The 18,416-nt window shown below is 36.6% G+C and overlaps 1 protein-coding gene across 1 annotated transcript in view; it reads left to right on the top strand.

The window, feature by feature from the left end:
* Positions 1–18,173, top strand: part of SRBD1 (S1 RNA binding domain 1) — a gene marked incomplete at its 5' end in the record, with an annotated part of 122,290 nt that extends 104,117 nt beyond the window's left edge. Inside the window, 4 exons of the mRNA XM_010087342.1 lie at positions 1,544–1,723; positions 4,401–4,550; positions 15,997–16,181; positions 17,879–18,173. Coding sequence (XP_010085644.1) covers positions 1,544–1,723; positions 4,401–4,550; positions 15,997–16,181; positions 17,879–18,168 — 805 coding nt within the window. The remainder of the gene's footprint in view (positions 1–1,543; positions 1,724–4,400; positions 4,551–15,996; positions 16,182–17,878) is intronic.
* Between the last annotated feature and the right edge of the window lie 243 nt (positions 18,174–18,416).

The raw sequence follows: 18,416 nt of genomic DNA, 5'->3' as shown, positions 1-18,416 counted from the left end.
AGGTGCTGCTGTGTCCCCACAGTACTGTAAACATGGAGTAACACTGTCCAGTCGTGGTTACAGGTGGTAACTGTTGGCTAAGTACTTTGTTTGCTCTAATTAGCCTGGCTTATCATATGTATGTGCTGCACTAAGTTCTGTATCTAACTTGATCCTCAGCAATTCCATTTTGCTGTTCTGTGTAGCAAATCTAAGTTTCCGGCAGATGTGTAGTGTATGAAATTGTCACCCTAGACAGAATATTCCATAAGCAGGGCTTTCTGCTCGTGCTTTCTGATGCATCAAATACACTTGTTGACACATATTACACATGGAAGCAGTGACAATGCTACAGTGCTTGCACTACTGCTGAGCGTTGTACTTGAATGACTTGAGACCAATCAGTGGAAAATTCTGTGAACTCAGTGTCATGTTCCCTTGTCAGTGTAAATAAGCTGGATTTCATAATGTTTCTAAGAAATTTTTGAAGATATTTCCATTCCTAATGATTAATATTTTGTCTATGGTTAAAGGTGTGTCTCTCCAATTTAGTTCTGAGGTTTCACCAATTTCGGATTATTTTTTTAACTTTTGCTTGGGGATGAGGATAATGGAAAGATTTTAATTTTTTTTTACCCTGATTTTGGCTAGTCTTGCCAGGTTTGCTGGTGGTGTTTTTCTAGAATCAGCCTGTGCCATGCCACAAACAGGTCTCGGCTGCTGTTGACTTAAAGCAATGGCATCTGATACATAGAGCCAGATGGGTGACATTTCCTTCTCTAGTGCCAGGAGTAACTGCCCACCACAGCTCTCTTCCCTCTTTCTGTGATTAACATACTCCATACACAGAAAGCTGTACTCACATGTACATACAGAAAATGTGCAGCAAAACCACTGCTTCCTGAAGGCACTTGGCTAACTGCAGTTGCACTTCACAGGTGAGTTCTTTGCCAGATCCGAGCTGCCCTTGGACCAACTCATGCAGCCTGTTCCCAGCTCTCTTTTATCTCAAGAGCAGTTGAGAGAAAAGGAACAAGCTGTGTGGATCTGTTAAATCGTGTGAGGAAGGCAAGCTGCTCCAGCCACTCTCCTGGATAGCAGACGTCAGCCCTTCATGTTGGGGAAGGGTGTTGAGGTACCTTTGGAAGAGAACAGCTGAGAGGGGTCTGTTCTCACAGGAACAATTTATCTGTCCTGAACCCTCCTCCCACGTTGTTTCCTGAAGAGGGCAGCTGGGGAAGGCCATAAGACATGACAAATTGAATTGGCATTACAGAAATAGCCAACAGATCATAAATCACATATCCCTAGCTTACTGGTTAGGTATGTGCAGAACCGTATTGCTGTACCAAGTTTTGGTGCCTTGAGTGGATTCTTTCCACAGAATTAAGGGATCCTTTTCCAGATTATGCCTTTGGTCTGGGAGTCTATTCGCAAATTTCTTAGCTGTTTTTAAGTTTTGTAAACCAGATTTTCTACAGTAATGCGTAACCTGATAATGGATAGGACTTGTGTTAATGACTGTTCAATGGTAGTAAATGTATTCTGTAAACTTTTCTCTTAGACACATTGCGGGACTGAACGCTAACAGGGCTAGAAATATAATTGAATGGCGAGAGAAGAATGGACCGTTTATAAACCGAGAACAGCTCAAGGAAGTTAAAGGTCTGGGTCCCAAATCCTTCCAACAGTGCGCTGGCTTCATCAGATTCAATCAAGAATATATAAAGACCTTCTGCAGGTAGTAGAGATGTTGGCTATCTTGACTAAATTATCCAAAATATAATGAGAATAATTCTTCCCTTTCTGTTTTGTATTCAGGCTTGAGATTTGAGGAATGCTAGGCCTTTTCCTTCTGACAGACAATCTCTTAATAAATAAACGTTGTAAGTCAGTAGTTGAACTTAGGTCTTCTGCTGAATAATCATGGTTTACTAGCATAGTAAACCATGTACTCTAAGTCAGGGTTTCTGTAAGTATGTAAGGTTAATTACAAATTCTGCCACTGAATCAGTAGAAGTTTGGCATATGGCAGTGTGGTGATCTGAGATATTAAAACCTTACGGTTTTGTGTTTCAGGCATAATTTAGCAATTTGTAAATTCATTTTAATGTAGTAAAGAACATAATGGTAGTAAACTAAAGTGGATTTTTGGAGAGTTTCAATTCTATTCCCTGGAGAGAGAAAGTTGAATAAACAGCCTGGACCAAGCTCTGTATTTCACTCCTGTGCCCAGAAAGCATGATGTGACCGTCTTGTATCTCAAATATGTAAGAAGACCTTTCACAAATCCAGTTTGTCAACAAGGGGTCATCCTTCTCCCTGTCATCTCATTCCTTGCTTTTGTACCAAGCCTTTCCCTCTGGTAACCCTTCACTGTGCCTTCTCTTCACCTGACATTCTTCATCTTCACAACTGGAAGTGCACTTTCCGGGGCAACGTCTCTTCTCCTATCTTTCTCATTTCTCCTTCCGACATAAACAACTAAGAAAAAAGGGCACAGTGGTAGCACCATCCACAACTTTTTGCCACTGACTCTTCTCAAAAAATATTTTCCTGGGAAGCACATGCTATTTTTCAGCCAACCCAATGCTCAGAAGCTATACTGTGTTCCTAGTTGCTGCTGGCCAAACAGCACACATGTAACTTCCAGGCAGGAGGTAGGCACATTAGGACTGGCTCACTGCCCAGGTGGAAGGTATACAGATTGGTTGCCCATCTGGCAGGGAGGCACATGCTGCAGGCCAAATGGTGTGCACCATAAGCACCAGAAGACCAAATAAATTGCTTTCAGGGCTGTAGGTGATCGATAGGTTTTATGTTGTACGGACCTGTTGTAGTGAATGCTGCAATACATCATAAGAAGAAAAAAAAATTATTTTTTTTTAATTCACTGGTGAAATGTTTAAGAACATTGTAATTTTTTTTTCCTTGCTGGAGCACGCTTCTGATGTTAGTCAGGTTCTGTAAAACTTGAGAACACTGTATAACCTGAGAAATCTGCTATAGCTTTGGAGTTTGAGGCCAAAATAAAGCTCTAACACCATCATCTCCACAACATATTTTGTGGGCCCAGGTGGCATATTCAAATATTTTTGAAATGGACTGAGAAAGTTTCATTTGTTCTCTGTAATCATATTGGTGGCTACAGAGTGCTGTGTGAATTAGTTTTTGTGCTTTGTACTTGGAAGTTAACAGATAGTGGTTAATTTAAAAAAAAAAAAATTTAAAAAAAAATTTTAATTTAAAAAGAGAAGGTTGTCTGCTTTTCTGCCAGTGGTCCATGCATTGGTAGAGCCTGAAGTGCAAATGCCAGTTCTGGGTCCTTCAGTGCATTCTTGTTTGTTCTGCAGAAGCAGGAACCCCTTGTCATTTAAGAAATAAAAACAAACAAAAGAAAGGAGCCTTTGCCACTTGATGCCTTTGATGTATCCTGAGAATTTTTTTACTTGGGGGAAAACTTTAAGGGAAAAGAAGTCTGACCTTGTAAATATGCTACACATATGAAGACTGAGCACTTTCTCTTCTGTCTTCTGTAAATGTGCACAATGTGGGTGATCTGTGCCTGGATCTCCTTGAGACTTTGGAGCCTTTTCATTATCCAGCCAATTAAAGACAAAAAAAAAAAAAAAAAGCCCAATCCAAATGCTAACTGGAGCTAACTGATTAGGAGTCAGTAATTCACTAAGTTTTAAGGAAAGCTGTATTAACATACTTCTGCAAAAATGGTTTATAAATTCTGAAATAGTGGTAGATTTCACCTTTAGCTTTTTTCTGTTCTAAGCAAATTTTGATCTGAGTTCTTTTGATTTGAATTTTTTTCATATTTTGACCTGGCCCATGTTTGAACAGAATTCTTCAGAAATGTAAGTATGGGAAGTCATTCAATGTGGTTTAAGGAGTTCTGATGTTTAAGCGTTCACATACTTTCCTCCTCCTGCTTGAGATGCAATTTGCTGTAAAGATAATATGAATAGGAAGTTTTGTTTGGAAATTTTTCAAATTTAAAATGATGCAGACTATTAACCGAAAGTTAAGCATGGAAGTATCCTCCCAAGATCTTTATCAAGTAGGTAAGTGCAGTTGACCCCGTTTTAGAGACAGAAGATGCTATCCAAATTGAAAACAATACAATAGGTTGTGTAGTGTTTTCTTTATGACCTTGTCATAATGAAGAAATTTTGATGAAGCACAGAATCCCTTCCTAAGGCTTGTTTCTGTTTTAAATTAGTATATGCATACATTGATATGTTTTTATGCTATAATTTTGCTAAGATTCACCCACAATGACCTTTTAGGGGTTTTGTACTTTTGTTTTGTAAAGAATTAACATTATATAGAGGCCTGTTTTTCATGTGTGGCGCTGGGCTAGGATCTTGTTTGTTAAGAATGACATGTGCATTTTTGATTTCTGACCATAGTAAGAAAACTGACCTTGGAAGTCATGCACTTTTGACTAAAGCAGGTGCACAGGGTAAAAAGAAGAGCAAGCCAACACCATGTACCTCACGACAGCCCAATCCTTTGGACCAAACTTGTATTCATCCAGAGTCCTACAACATTGCGATGAGGTAAGCTGTGGGAAAGCTTTTTTACCATTGATGCTGTCAATTTTTAAAATGAAAGCACTCATTTTTCTGACAATCCTGCTCAGCCTTTTGAGACAGGAATATTAATTTTATGCTTTCTCCCCCTTCTTCAAGAAGATATGCTTAAGAAGTTCTTTAGAAGTGAAGGGTTTCAACTGGTGTGTTTTTCTTATGTGCATGCAAGTTTTTAGTTTTATTCTTTGGGTTTTTTTTGTTTTCACATTGTCTTTCAGTGAGAAAATCAGTGAACTTTTCAAAACTTTGCCACACTTTCCTCCTATACCCTGTTGTCTTCATATAACCATTTTGTGCCTCACTGAGGCCACTTTTCTCAATTTCCTTCTGTTTGCCAACTCTTTTTATGCCACACATCACTTTCATTTTGGACTTTGTGTACAAAAGTTTAGAGATAAATAATTTGTTCCAGAAATGTCTAAAACTGGGTTTTTTTCTTCTACCTTTCCCCCATATATTATGTAAAAGGCTATAACTAAAACAAAATTTTATTTGTTCTTAAAAATAATCTAATTGAAATGCCATGCCCAATTTTCGGTCAGTGGCAGATCAATGCCTCTGCATCATTAAGAAGTGCTTTACATTGTTGCTTATGTTCAGCATGTGCCAAACAAACTTTCTGCGTAGTGAATTTTGACCGCTATAATTTGTTTGTGTGTTTGAGTGTGCACACAAGTGTGTGGACATATGCAAGCATCTGTCATTATTATGAGCCTTTAAAATTAAATTCTGATATTGCGAGGTCTAATAAGATGTTTATATTAAATTCACAAATACATGAACGCCGTGGTGATTTTACTTTGGCTAAAAGCAGAGAATGGTTGCTGTGTAGGTCAGAAAAAAGTAATTAGGAATCCATGTGTGCCTCTGGTTTAGCGGATACTTCAGCTGGTAAATCCTAGTATGAGATGTGATCTTTTCTGTCATCATCCCTGGTTGAAACTGGACTCTGCTTCTCCTCTTGAGAAAACATTATCTCCTACCATAAACTAGCGTGTATTTATTTTTTTTAAGTGACTTGCAGTGAACAGGTTCTTTTCTGGAGTTAATTTCAGCAGTAGCTAGATGCTTTAGGGTTCTTACCTCTGCCAAGAATATTATTCTTGGAGAAACACTGTTGTTCTTCCTGTTTATAACAAAACCATCTTTAAACCTCAGTAAGATATGTTGAATTTATGAATTCATGACGATTAAGTTAGCTATCTAAAAAACTCTTACAGGACCTTGCATTTTTAGGACACCTTCCCTACTGTGTTTGCTCAGTTCTCTCTCTGGTGGAAATAATTGCATATACAACTTCCCGTGCGTAGGTCTATGTGCTTTCCTTCTGCTAGGCATGCAGTGCACTTTTATTTCCATCCTCTCCCTGCCATGGTTCATTCTTCTTGGTGTCTGATCCTAGGACCACCATTCAGTTGCCCGCTAGAGCACATGCTCTTTGTGCAGTGTATAGATAACTTTGGTTTCTCTTTTTCCACTATCATTTCCATTTCCTTTTTATTCTTATGCATCAGCATTTGTTACTAGTTCTCTGCCCTGTGCATAGCTGTGCAAAAAATCAGGCAAGGTCCTGGGCTTAATGATCTTATGTTTGGTAGGTGGCTTTTAGGGTGAGAAATCTTGGTCACCCCTACTGGAGTTTATCCAGAGTGTGTTAATGTAAAAAAAAAAAAAAAAAAAGCAAAAACCACAAAGGTTATTCAAAATTAATGTTGATTTTAAATATGGTACTTCATTCAATTTAAATAACAAGTAGTTAGGATTTGGTTAATAGTCCATTTAGCTTTCCAGCCCTAGTACACTAATAAAATCAGTAAAAGTGTTTACAGTGTTACCAGCTTCACTTTTAAAGACCTATGTGGAAAGATTTCTTCAGGGAGCACAGAGGTGTAGCCAGTTAATCATGGAATACTACAGGAATTTATCTACATATAATACCATCAAAGGTTTGTCAGAAAATAAAGAATTGTGACTTGTTTCCAGAGCAACACACATTACTTCTGTATCTGAAGTGGTGAATGGGATTATTACTGCATAGCATAGCTCATGTATCCACGTACTGCCAAATTCTGGAGACAATTTTACTAGGTAACACAAATCATAGAACTGTGATTTGGAATTGGACTGGGAACCCAGGATTAGCACTATTTAAAAAAAATTAATGAGCACATTTTACATCTCAACTAGAAAATAGTGGTTTGGGTCACAGACTTACATGTGATTCAGAGAGGAGTCTGCCGCCTATTGCACAGCCAGCACTGCTTAGAAGGTACCTTGCAGATTTTAAAATGTGCTCAGGGTCAAACCTGTTGGACTTGGAGAGCTGCAAAGCCGTTGCACAAGTATGACATGACTGCAGACCAGTAGTACTTATCAGGTCATTTCTCTTTGGCTGATGTGGTTACTTTAATGTAAGTTTCCAGCTGTGCCGTTCTCTGTTCTCTTGTTTCTCACCAAACTTTCCTAACCTTCCTAGACTGAATTTTCTGATGAAATATTTAGATCCAAGTGTGTGTTGTAGGTATTGTACCATATAGGGGCCTTTATGTAAAAGAATATCAGTTGATATCAAAACATATTAAACTATAATAACAATATTTGCTAATGGAACACCAAAACTAATAAGCATGACATCTATCTCTGTGACTAGCTGGATCAATCTTTTGTCTTTTCTTCAGGTTTTTTCTCTGTTGTCTTACATCTTAAATTTATGAGTATCTGTACACAGTTTGACCTGTAGAAAGAAAAAGCCTCAAAATGCTCTATGTTCAGCAGTATTATTTTTCTCGCAATCAAAAGACAATTTCCTTGAAAGCTCGTTAAATATGAAGGTGATATCTTTTATGGTATAGAATGTATTAACATGCACTATGTTGAAATCACAAAATGGTGTGGGGAAAGGGGCAAATATCTCTAACATTTTTTCATTGCAAATAGCTGTTTGAAAAAAGAAAATACAGCTCTGCAGCAAACTGACAAAAGCCAAGAAGCATAGTATTAAAAATTGATACTGATGACATAAGGGCTAAATATAAACCAGACATCCTCCCCTCAAGCAACTAATGCTATAATTTAGCAATTATTATATATTTAAAATTACTTTTCAAAAAAAGTATGTGAGCTGTTAAGCTTCTCAGAACTTACGGAAACAGCTTTCCAAACCAATTTGCCTAAATATGAATTAAGAAAAAATTCTACTAGAAATTCAGACTGCACGGAGGATTGAGTCCAAAGCTTATTGGGGCTGTTGACAAGTTTTGCTGCCTTTGATAGGCAGTGGATGAGACTGGGCTGGTAATTCCTTTTTGCTGAGGCTATGTTCATGAGAGAGCTTCTGGGAGCCTGAAGATGCCTCAGGCATCTTAGTGAAATCAACCAATGTCTGAAGGACTTTTTAACGTTAGAACTAAACTAGGTTTAAAACCTAATCAATAATTCTTATAAAAATTGAGACTGTTAGAAGTGGGTTAGAAACAGTATTTGATACATATTTTTAAACAAAGTAAGTTTTAAAGGAGTTCTGTTTCTTTGCTGCTTTCAAAGTATTTCTTTCTTCTTTTTTTGTGCTTATATACAACTTTGTCAGGGACCATGTCACATCACAGGTGGATCTGTGCTGCCAAATGGCAGAACTGTTGTCTTGAAGAAGACGGGCAGGTTTGATTCAAGGTGTCAAAATATGGTATTACGTACCTCTGACCACAGAAATTAAAATAAATGGAATAGATGCTGCATAAATGAGTCATAAAGGCTTCCTTATGCAATGTCTACCGCATCTTGCCATGAGGAAGTAATTTGTGAAGATTTTATTGGATTAAAAGTTTTCATGGGAAGTTACACTTATTTTTAAACAAAATAAGCTGGTGATTTTTGTCCACTGCTTCTATCCAATTTGCCCAAAAGCAGCAGTCCACATTACAGATTTATAACATACAAAATTATCAGTTTTTAAAACAATATTTTGGGGGGATAGAAGTTCACCAAAATTTGAAACCACTATTTTTCTTTTTCTGAACTATTTTATAGCTTGGAAGGTGAATCCATTTAAAAAAAAAAAAAATTGGTTAAAAGAATTTCTCCCAAGTGGTAACTTTGGTTGCCAAGCTTTAGGCTGGAGCAAGTTTTTATGGCTGAATTAGAAACCCCTGAAAAATAGCAGTTTTATAATGGAAACACTGATGTAATCTTTACTACAGTGGCACAAATGTTGCTGGTATGATTGATTTATGGCATTTAAACTTCTTAACTTAAAATCTGTACAACTTCTGTAAAATAATTGGAAAACATCCTGCTGGTGATTTAACACACTCTGCAGATGACCAAAATATTTTTGTTTGTGGTTTCCACACTGTCAAAGCTTGGCTTTGTCACGTGCAGTGATCAAGTTTACGAACACCTCTAAATATTATGAATCAGAATTTCCTAAAAGTTAAATAAAAATAACAACTTTGTAGGCAGCGTATTTTCCTGCAAAGCAGAGCTATGTTTTAAGTTTTTGAAAAGTCTATAGTTGAAAACCAGTTTATAGTGGCAGGATCTTCTACTTACAATTAATACAACATGTAGAGCATATCCAATTTCTTGGTACATGTTGTGAAAGAACTGCTACGAAAAGCAAAGAAACATTTAGGAAGTCCCAAGAAGTTACAGCCAGGTTATGCTTATAAACCAAAATGCTGGAAAGAAAACACAATGTTTCTTCTTTGCTGTGTCAGACTGTTGGGTGCAGTTGGTTTCATATGACTGAATCTTAACATTTAGGGATTTTCATTTAGATCTCATTAAAATGCTCTTTGCTAAAGGTTGGTACTCAGAATTAGCTGCTCAGAAATTGCATCTGGCAGACAGGCTGTATTTCAGTCTGACTTAGAAATATTTTACCAATATGTATAAAAGATGTAAAATTGTGATTTAGCATAATGCAGGTGGGGGTCTTCCCTGGGTAATTACCCAGGTTTAGGACCTTGCCTGATTGAGGATAGTACGGTTTACTGTGGTTGGTTATGCCTTAAGACAAGTTTTTGACATACTGAGCAGAGTGACTTGCAGTGAAGATTCATGTCTCTCTGCTGTGTATCGATAATGCTGCTTGATATCCCCAGAAGGACTTCAAAATCCCCAGAGGTTTCAGCAAAGCACTTGTTCATGTGCCTGTTCTTCACCAAGTAAAATGTTTGGAGTTAAATCCTTTGCTGTAATGAGCATCATGTTGATAACATTTTATGTTTCATTGTAGATGGATTGATCATTTCAAATATTTCTCTTGACTCTGCCACTCTCCTACATGGGTGGATGTAGCAGCACATCAGTAGTATCTCAGTTGCTTTGCTGAAAAGCTGCAACAAGTAGCTGCGCTTGCTAGCTTTGAAGGCAAGTACTGACATGTGAGAAAATGGAGAAGGAAAACTGTTGGTTAGGGAGAGACACCAAAAGCAAGGGGTATTCCTCTTGTGCTCTTTATGTGACTGCACACTTGTCCTTTGGTGTTTCCAGCTCTCTGTCGGGCTGGCTTCCTTCTCTACAGGTCCCCTACTTGTCACTGAGCAACTGAGGCAATGCGTAAGGGGAATAGAAACACGGGAGGAAATAGATCAGTTACTTGGTGCGGAGTTTGAAAAATTAGGACAAAATGTTGTATTCTGTTTAATTATGCGCTCTCCGTCTGAATATTTTACAGAGGATAGGACTTTTTACTGTGGTACTGTGGTAGGTTGCCTTTCCTTAAGCTCACTACAAAGCCATCAGAAACATCTTTTGTCCAATTCAATAAGACCGTATTTGCATGTACATCCTTGTATATATTCAAACTATTTAAGGTGCAAAATAATGCTTTTTAGTAGAGTCTGTAGTTTCTTTTTTAAAAGCCTAGAAAAATTTAGGCTTGGTAAATTAATGAATCCTTGTCACTATTTCTAATAGGAAATGGCTAACACTAATTAAGGAGAACACTTGCAGAATTAGGACCATTCATCACTTTAGAGGGCCAGTTCATTCACAGGTCTGAATATTAACTTAGTAGCTGGAGTTTTAGAGGACATATTTTTGAGAATTATCTTGTCAATAAAGAGAAGAACAGAAAAGGTTTTCACTGCTAATTGCCATCCGATAAAGACATTTAAAAACTTTTACGCCATGTAAAATATACAGGTAACAAGAATGATTAAAAGAACTTGGAAATAACAAATAATTATCCTCTAGTTACATTATATATACTAGACCCATAAATCAAGTGATATTTTTTCATTTGTTGAAATTTTTGAAACTTAAATAACTTCCTACTGGTTGGAATTTTAAAATAATGTGAAGAAAAAAATATGAACTTTTTCCCTGTAATGATCTCCTTTAACTGTAGTACTAATTCTTTGTGGATAACTAATCGAGTTTCACTATTTTGTATCTAGGGTTACACTTCAGCTATGTGATACAGTGGTAGTCATGAGAACAGCTACCAGCATGGTAGCAAAGGGGCTATGCTGCAGTGTAACTGTCTGAATTGCTTTTCATTTAGAAACTCATTGTTTCTTAGATGTATACATTCAAAATGTCATAAACTGAGTGTTTTCTGGTTTTTTTGCATGCAGTCAGATAATCTATAATATTAATAATTTATGCATTTGAGGAAAAACATACTGGTTACGTACCTTTATCTGGCTAAACCAGCTAAGTAGTTTGAAATATATTTGAAACTTTAACTTTGTGTCCAGCAACTAATTACAGAGTAATACACAAATATTGTTTGGTATATGTAATCTGCTCACTAGTCAAAAATTGAGAATCTGCATGACTAGTGAGAACAAGAACAGTCAACATCTGCATTACCCAGATAATGCTTTTGCATTTCAAAATGTTACTGAAACAGAAATGTCTGCATAATTGAAGTTTGCTGCTGTCGTGAATGTACATTTTACCTAACAAAGCACATGCTAATGCAAAGTTGTTTTGTTTTCAGAGTGATTATGGTGCATTACCATTAATTCATGTGTGCACTGTGACAAGATGTAATGGTGTATCATATTGCTTTAATGTAATGAATCCAGTACTCCCAGCTCTTAAGTTGTGTTGCTGGAAATGATTACATAAAACAGAAATGACTGTGACTAAAACCCATGCAAAGCTTTAGAACTCCTGCACATTATAAGAAGCTTTTTGAGGGGTTTAAAGTAACTTCTTAAAAATTTACTGAAGGCTTCCCTTGGTAATATTTTTACTCTTTTCTGACTGTTTTTTGCATTCCACTGAAATTTGCATTATCTTTTAAGCATTGCAAGGGCTGTGCTATAATTTTGTGCAGATGTGTATGTTAAGTGAACATGATGTGCTTATTTGTTACATTTATGCTACTTTTCTTTCTTTATCTGGGTAAGATGGATGAAATTATGTATTAAATAAAAACATCAGTGATTTAGCCATGACTGTTCTCTGCAGGCCCTGTAAGACTGCAAAGATTGCTTTTAAAACTAAGGTGGTTTAGTATCCTCTAAATCTCAAAACCATAAAACTCAGCCTCTAAACCAGATAAATATTGCTCTGCGCTGAAGGACTCTCCTAAAACTCTGGCAGCTTTTATCTGAGTTGATGTACCTTGAACAGAAAGTTCACCATTCACTCAGACACTCAACATTTGAGGGAATAAGGATAGTATCTCTTAAAAGAGTGACCTCACTTCGTAAAAAAAAAAAAATCTCGTCTTTTCCATTTCCATTTCTCTTAACTTTTCTTTAGGTTTTATCTTTCTAGTAGATAAACATAGCACTTGAACTACTACAACATGTTATTTAGTTCACATATGTAGCCAGGAAAATACTTGAAGGGCTTTAATTTTTGCACAGATGATTTGTGTTCCTATGTTATGCAGCTGGAACTGTCATTTACAAATTGAGTAAGTGAAATATTTCAAAAATTGTGGTGAGATAGTTTAACATTATGAAGACCAAAACACGTAAATTAAGAGAAACCTCTTTTTCCCCCCATAGCCATATCCCAGTCTAATTATTACAGACTATATCCTTTTTTTCTGACCTTGGAATAACTCTCAAAGGAAGTTGTTGGGTTGCTTTTTTAATAAGGAAATATTTAACTTTGTTGTTAGCAATGACATTTAAAAATAGAAATGACCAATATAATGGGCCACTGTTCAGTCAGAGATCTGTGCTGTGTATTGATTTTTTTATTCTATTTGCCCTCAGGCTATGGTCATTTGAGTGAAAATGATACATTAAATATATACCTAGATTCAACTGTATTTTTAAAAATACATTTATAATCACTAAGAAATTGCTTTTATTTAGAAATATTTTAATACACTTTTTACCAAAACCTAACCTAAAAAGGTGAGAATTTCCAAAATAGAAAGATACTGTTTCTGTTAAGGACTATTTTGTCTGTATGTGCACGCTGGGCCCTGTTACAGTGCTCTGTTCTGCCTATAGTATAGCTCATAATTCTGAAACATTCTTAGCCAAATGCTTGTGTTTTAGAGCATTAATACTTCTGCCGAGGCAGGTGGGACTTTTGGTGTGCTTAGATTTGGGCACATATTTAAGCATCATCTTCAGATGGAGCTAAAATTTTATTCTGAGCAGTACCTATGTTAAGTTATTTAAACAACTGTAATTGATAATGTAGGGTCCACACCTACCCCCCTTGCCTAGATGAAGAATATTGGGATTTCCGGAGGGTGGGGGAGGCAGAAGAAGGAGGGCAAAATAACTTTCATGAACAGTAATTGAGGGCTCAGGCACCTGGACTGTGTCCTGTTTCAGGCTGGTTTTCTTTCCAGCAGCCTGCACGTAGCACTGTGCATTCTGATTGCATTATCCACATGGTCAACGGTTTTGTACGTAAGAGGCTTTTTTTAACACATCAGTGGCTGTTCCATGTGGTTGCACATATTAGCTGCGAAACCCACCCTGTTATCAATTTATAAAGTGAATGCACTTCTGCAAAATCCTAATGGTGAAAAAATGTTATTTGGAGATACTTGAGCTGAATTTCCATTAGAAGTGAAATAAAGCCAAGTATGTGAATGTCAGCAAACTTGTTTATAGGGGCGGGAGGTAAAGCATACATTATTTAGAAGTTTGAGTCATGAGGTTGTTTGGGTTTGTCGTGTTGCATCTGGCATGTCAGTCAAAGCTGGGGCAGCTGCTGCCTGTCACTAGTGCTGTGGTGGGTCATTGTCCATCCATCAACGTGAGCAGCCAGCAGCCCCCAGTAGTTTTGTGGAGAGCACTTTGCCTGGATCTATGTGCATTTTCAGTATTGTTTAGTGCTCTTTTGAGATCCACAGAAGATGGTTTCGTAGAAGGTCTGACATTTTTCATATGTAGGCTCTTATTAGAGAAAATATTTGAGAAGTAGTAGTGTTTCATTGTTACTTTATGGAAAATAAAGATTTGTATTTAATATTATAAACAATTTTGCATCTGTTTTGATATTTACTTTGTTTCCAAATCACCTCAAACTACTTGAAAAAGTTATATCAAAAGTTGAAATGCAGTCAATCAGAACAAAATTCAGTAAATCCTGACAACAGTATCATTCACTGAATCTTTTATTTTTTTTCTTCATACATTGCCCCGTGAAAGATCTGTGTTAAGATGCATTAAGAAAATTAATGTGAAAATTGTATCTATCACTATTAAGTGCAAATATGTGAACTAACAATACACTTTCAGTCACCATGCTTGTATTTGAGTTCAGTAAAAAAGTGAAGTCCTGACAGCCAGTTTCAATGCATGTCTTCCTTTTTGCAAAATTAGGGGACATTTTGGAGTGAAAATTTGCCTTTGTGCTCAGAGAGGAATTTTATGCTTTACTAAAAGTCAAATATTGCTTTAATTATGTTCCTTCAATTTGTATTTTCTCAAAAAGCAATTTAATTCTGTATTTCAGTGCATAAAACTCACCACCTGAAATAATGTCAGTTGGATTCCTCAGGTTAAAAAAAAAAGAAAGCAGCAAAACAAATAAAAACCCCCCTGTGTCTCCTACCAAAAGAAGTACTAGCCTCAGGTTTTGATAAAACCACAACGTGTGTTTTTGAGGGGGAAAAGAGGTTGAGTACCATGGGCTGTTGCTTTCTTGGGGAGCTGGGATGCCTGCCACCACTCCCAAGCACAGGACATGAACCTGCTGGTCAGTGCTGCTTCTGTGGCTTGTAGCTTCCACCTGTCCTGAAACAGGATAAGGACAGGGAGGAGGGGTCTCTCTTAGGAATTTGGAAGGAATGTTTACTCAGACTCTGGAGGGCAGGAACAATAATTCTACCTGTCTGCTGTGGTGGAGAACACGCAAAAAACCATGTGCCTCCCTCTGACAATGAGGGACATGATAAAGCAGGGTGGAAGGGGCTTATTCACAGTGAGATGCAGAACAGGTAACAGAACTATCTACTGATAAAAGAACAAATTGTTTTATTTAGTACAACGTGCCTCAGCTTCTGTGAGCTTCGTCCTGATGTTCAGTGGTTTATATCCATTAGAGACTTGGTTTACATTTTTAAGTCCTTCAGTAAAGTAAGGACACTTATTCCAGTGATAAATAAACATTGTCTAAGGCATCACTACTGATAATAAAGAGCAGGGTCTGCATGTGAATTTGTTGTCTATTCTCTACACTTGTTGGCATATGTGCCAACAATGCTGAACTAAAAATCTCAGTAAGTGTTTTTTGGGGTTTTTCTTTTATTTTAAAAAATGAGATCACAGATCAAAACGTATTTACTTTAAAGTATTTCTTTTCAGCCTTTTTAGATGCCACTCCAAAGTTGTCTCAGTCTGCAATATGTGTATGTATGTGACAATAGGGAAGGATAAGGGTGTTTGTGTTGTGTAATTACTTTGACTTGATAATTTCCTAGTTTTGGAAAAACTAATTATTCTTAATCATGAAGTTCATAGACAAGAGAAGTATTTTATTTAAAGCTTTTACTTAAATTTGATTAAAGATTCTTCATATTAGTTTAATATTTTAGATGTTCTTTGTTGTTTTACTAAATGGCCATTAATTTGAATGCAAGTGACAATAAAAATGACAGTGTTATAGAACTCTCACTTATTTCTAGGGAACTTTCATGTTAAAAGACATCTTTCAGTCATAATCAGATTTGGTTTTAGCATGAGATGAAATAATTGGTCTGAGAAGTGATTTTCATTTTGAAATTTTGCTTCTAGTTTTATAATCTGTTCCAGGAGATACATGTATACAGATAGACTCTAAGTTTCTATGTATGTTTCTTATCAGTGATGAGTTGAGAGGATACGTGCTTGGGAAACTGTTCACTGTTCATATTTTTTTATCAGAAGTTTTGTTCACGCATCAATGCAAAAGTAATTAAAACCCCTAAATATATAGCAAAGGTTCAGTTCCTATTAAAGGATGTTACAAATTTCTCTATCCTTGAACTTTCCAGGTTTTTATCTTTCATTGGAGGAAGTGCAAATGACATAGGAAAATCAAATATGCAGCAAAAAGTAAATGCAGTAATTCAAAAGGAAGGACTGGAAGGCACAGCCAAAAGGCTAAATACAACGGTGCACACACTGCAGCTGATAATTGATGGTCTGACTCAGCCTGAAGGCTTTGATATCCGAACAGGTAAACCTTTGTTTCTAAAGTTGTAACCTCAGTTTGATTGTTCTACATACCAGTTTTAAACCAGCACATTTTCTTCTTCTAAAATCAGTAGTAGATTTTTGTGGACATGTAACTCCATTTCTTTTCTCAGGCAAGGTAAAGGCTATAACTCAGTCAGATGTTTCTTTCCAGCTCAGTAGGTAAGGAGTGTGAATCCTGTCTTAAATCACGGCATTTTCAGCTGTAGGAAGGGGAGTTGTATGGCTGTTAACAAATGAAATAGTTTCAATATGTTGACTCTATACTGATTAAATCTGTGCTGGCTCTCCATCATGGAGAGGAATGCTGAGACCAAGCTGAACCAGTAGTAATAAAGGTCTGTGGAGCAGTAGTGTGTCGTTCTGCTCTTTTATTACACTACATCCTGGAGACAAGTGTAATTGGAGCACATGGCTTATGACCTACCTTGGTTAAAACTTTGCAGTAGTGCTCAACAGTTTGAGGTGGAGGGGAAGAAAGATGAGGTAAGCAATGAAGTAGAACATCTGGAGATGCTGTTGTTTAATGAAATTTACAGCTGGATTCTCTTACGACAGCAAGAGATAAAAGTAGGCAGCAAAGATGCAGGCTTGTAATAACAAATAATAAACTTGTGCTTAAAACCCCCCACACATTTCTGTCCCCCTTTTTTGGGTTCATTAGTAGTTCCCATACAGATTTTATAAATGTTACCCACAAGTGATCTTGAAAATGTGTGTTTTCAATGTCTCCATTTGCTCTGGTGGTCTCACATCTAAGTTACAGTAGGATAGACTATTAACATGTCAAGATATAAAAGCAAAAGAGGATCTTCAGTGGAAATATTAGTCTTCTGCTCATCCAGTACATGCAGTATTACTCTAGACAGACTCTGTGACTGGAGTAGGCAGCCTCATAGCCTTGTATAGCTGTAATTCATTGTCTTTCTAACCCTGCTAGTGGCTGTCAGTGCATCACATCTAACAGGACTCAGGCAGATTGAATAGTTTGTACTCTACCCTGATTCAAAAAATAATCTTGGTTTAAGATTCAATTCACTTGTTGTTACCAACAGTAGAGATGTGATGTTAGGGAATTGCAGACAGAGAGTAGCTTTCCTATGTATAGTCTTAAATTTAGTTGAAATTCAATGTTTATTTTTCATGAATGATTTTTTTACGAAGGAAAATGAGAAGAATTATTTGGGGAAAGGGAAAAATAGAATCATTTCATCACATTATTTTAAAAATGCAGTGCATTGTTGACTTTTCTCTTTAGCATGTGATGAGACCTTTTCACCTTCCTGTATACAAATTTGTATAGAGGTAGAATTTAATGTATAATTTGTGTAACTCAAGTAAGAGTCACTGTTCTCCGTAGCTCCAAAAAATTTAAAGAACCTTTTTGTCCCTAACTAATATACTACACACTTGTGATCCCCTTGTGATAGTTTCATACCATGGAGTTCACTATACTTATTACTCCCTTAATCAGTGTCTTTTAAAGTGACCCATAAAATACAAGAAATCAGTTGTTTATCACAGATGGGTCTTTATTTTAAAAATGAAGCAGTATTTGGGACCTCAGAGCTGCCTTGGAATGGCTTCTTAATTAGAAACAATTGGCTGAAAACAACTCTTAGAAAATAATGTAAGCTTGTTCTCCAGTGTCTTATTTTTGTTTCTTGTTTCTTATAACAGATTTTGATAAACCTGACTTCAAGAGAAGCATAGTCTGCTTTGAAGACTTAAGTGTTGGTACTGTTCTGACTGGAAAAGTTGAAAATGCGACACCATTTGGAGTGTTTGTTGATATTGGTGTGGGAAAATCAGGTTTGATTCCAGCCCGAAATATAACAGAAGCAAAACTTTCTAAAGTGAAGAAGAGAAGAAGCCTGGGGTTAGGTCCTGGAGAAAGAGTGGAAGTTAAAGTGCTTAATGTAGATATTCCTCGATTGAGGATAACATTGGATCTTATTCGTGTTTTATGAGAGGGTATTTTATGATTGAGCCTTCATTTTAAAGGTTAAGTAATGTCAGCAAGGTTCTGGAGCTTCAGAAATTTATGAGTGTTGAAAATGAACAAATTTTGAAGCCTTGTGGGTTTTTTTTTTAATCTTACCGTTTTTCCGCTTTTCTTGAATGCTTTTGTTAATAATTGTTGGAACAGTTTATTGGATTACCTCCAAGCAACCTTGTTATTTTGTCTGCAGAGCAAATGAAATTCCAGTGGGCTGTC

Source organism: Pterocles gutturalis, unplaced genomic scaffold (assembly GCF_000699245.1).
Source record: "Pterocles gutturalis isolate BGI_N339 unplaced genomic scaffold, ASM69924v1 scaffold4736, whole genome shotgun sequence".
Classification (NCBI taxonomy): Eukaryota; Metazoa; Chordata; class Aves; order Pterocliformes; family Pteroclidae; genus Pterocles; species Pterocles gutturalis.
This window is presented reverse-complemented; position numbering and strand designations above follow the sequence as displayed.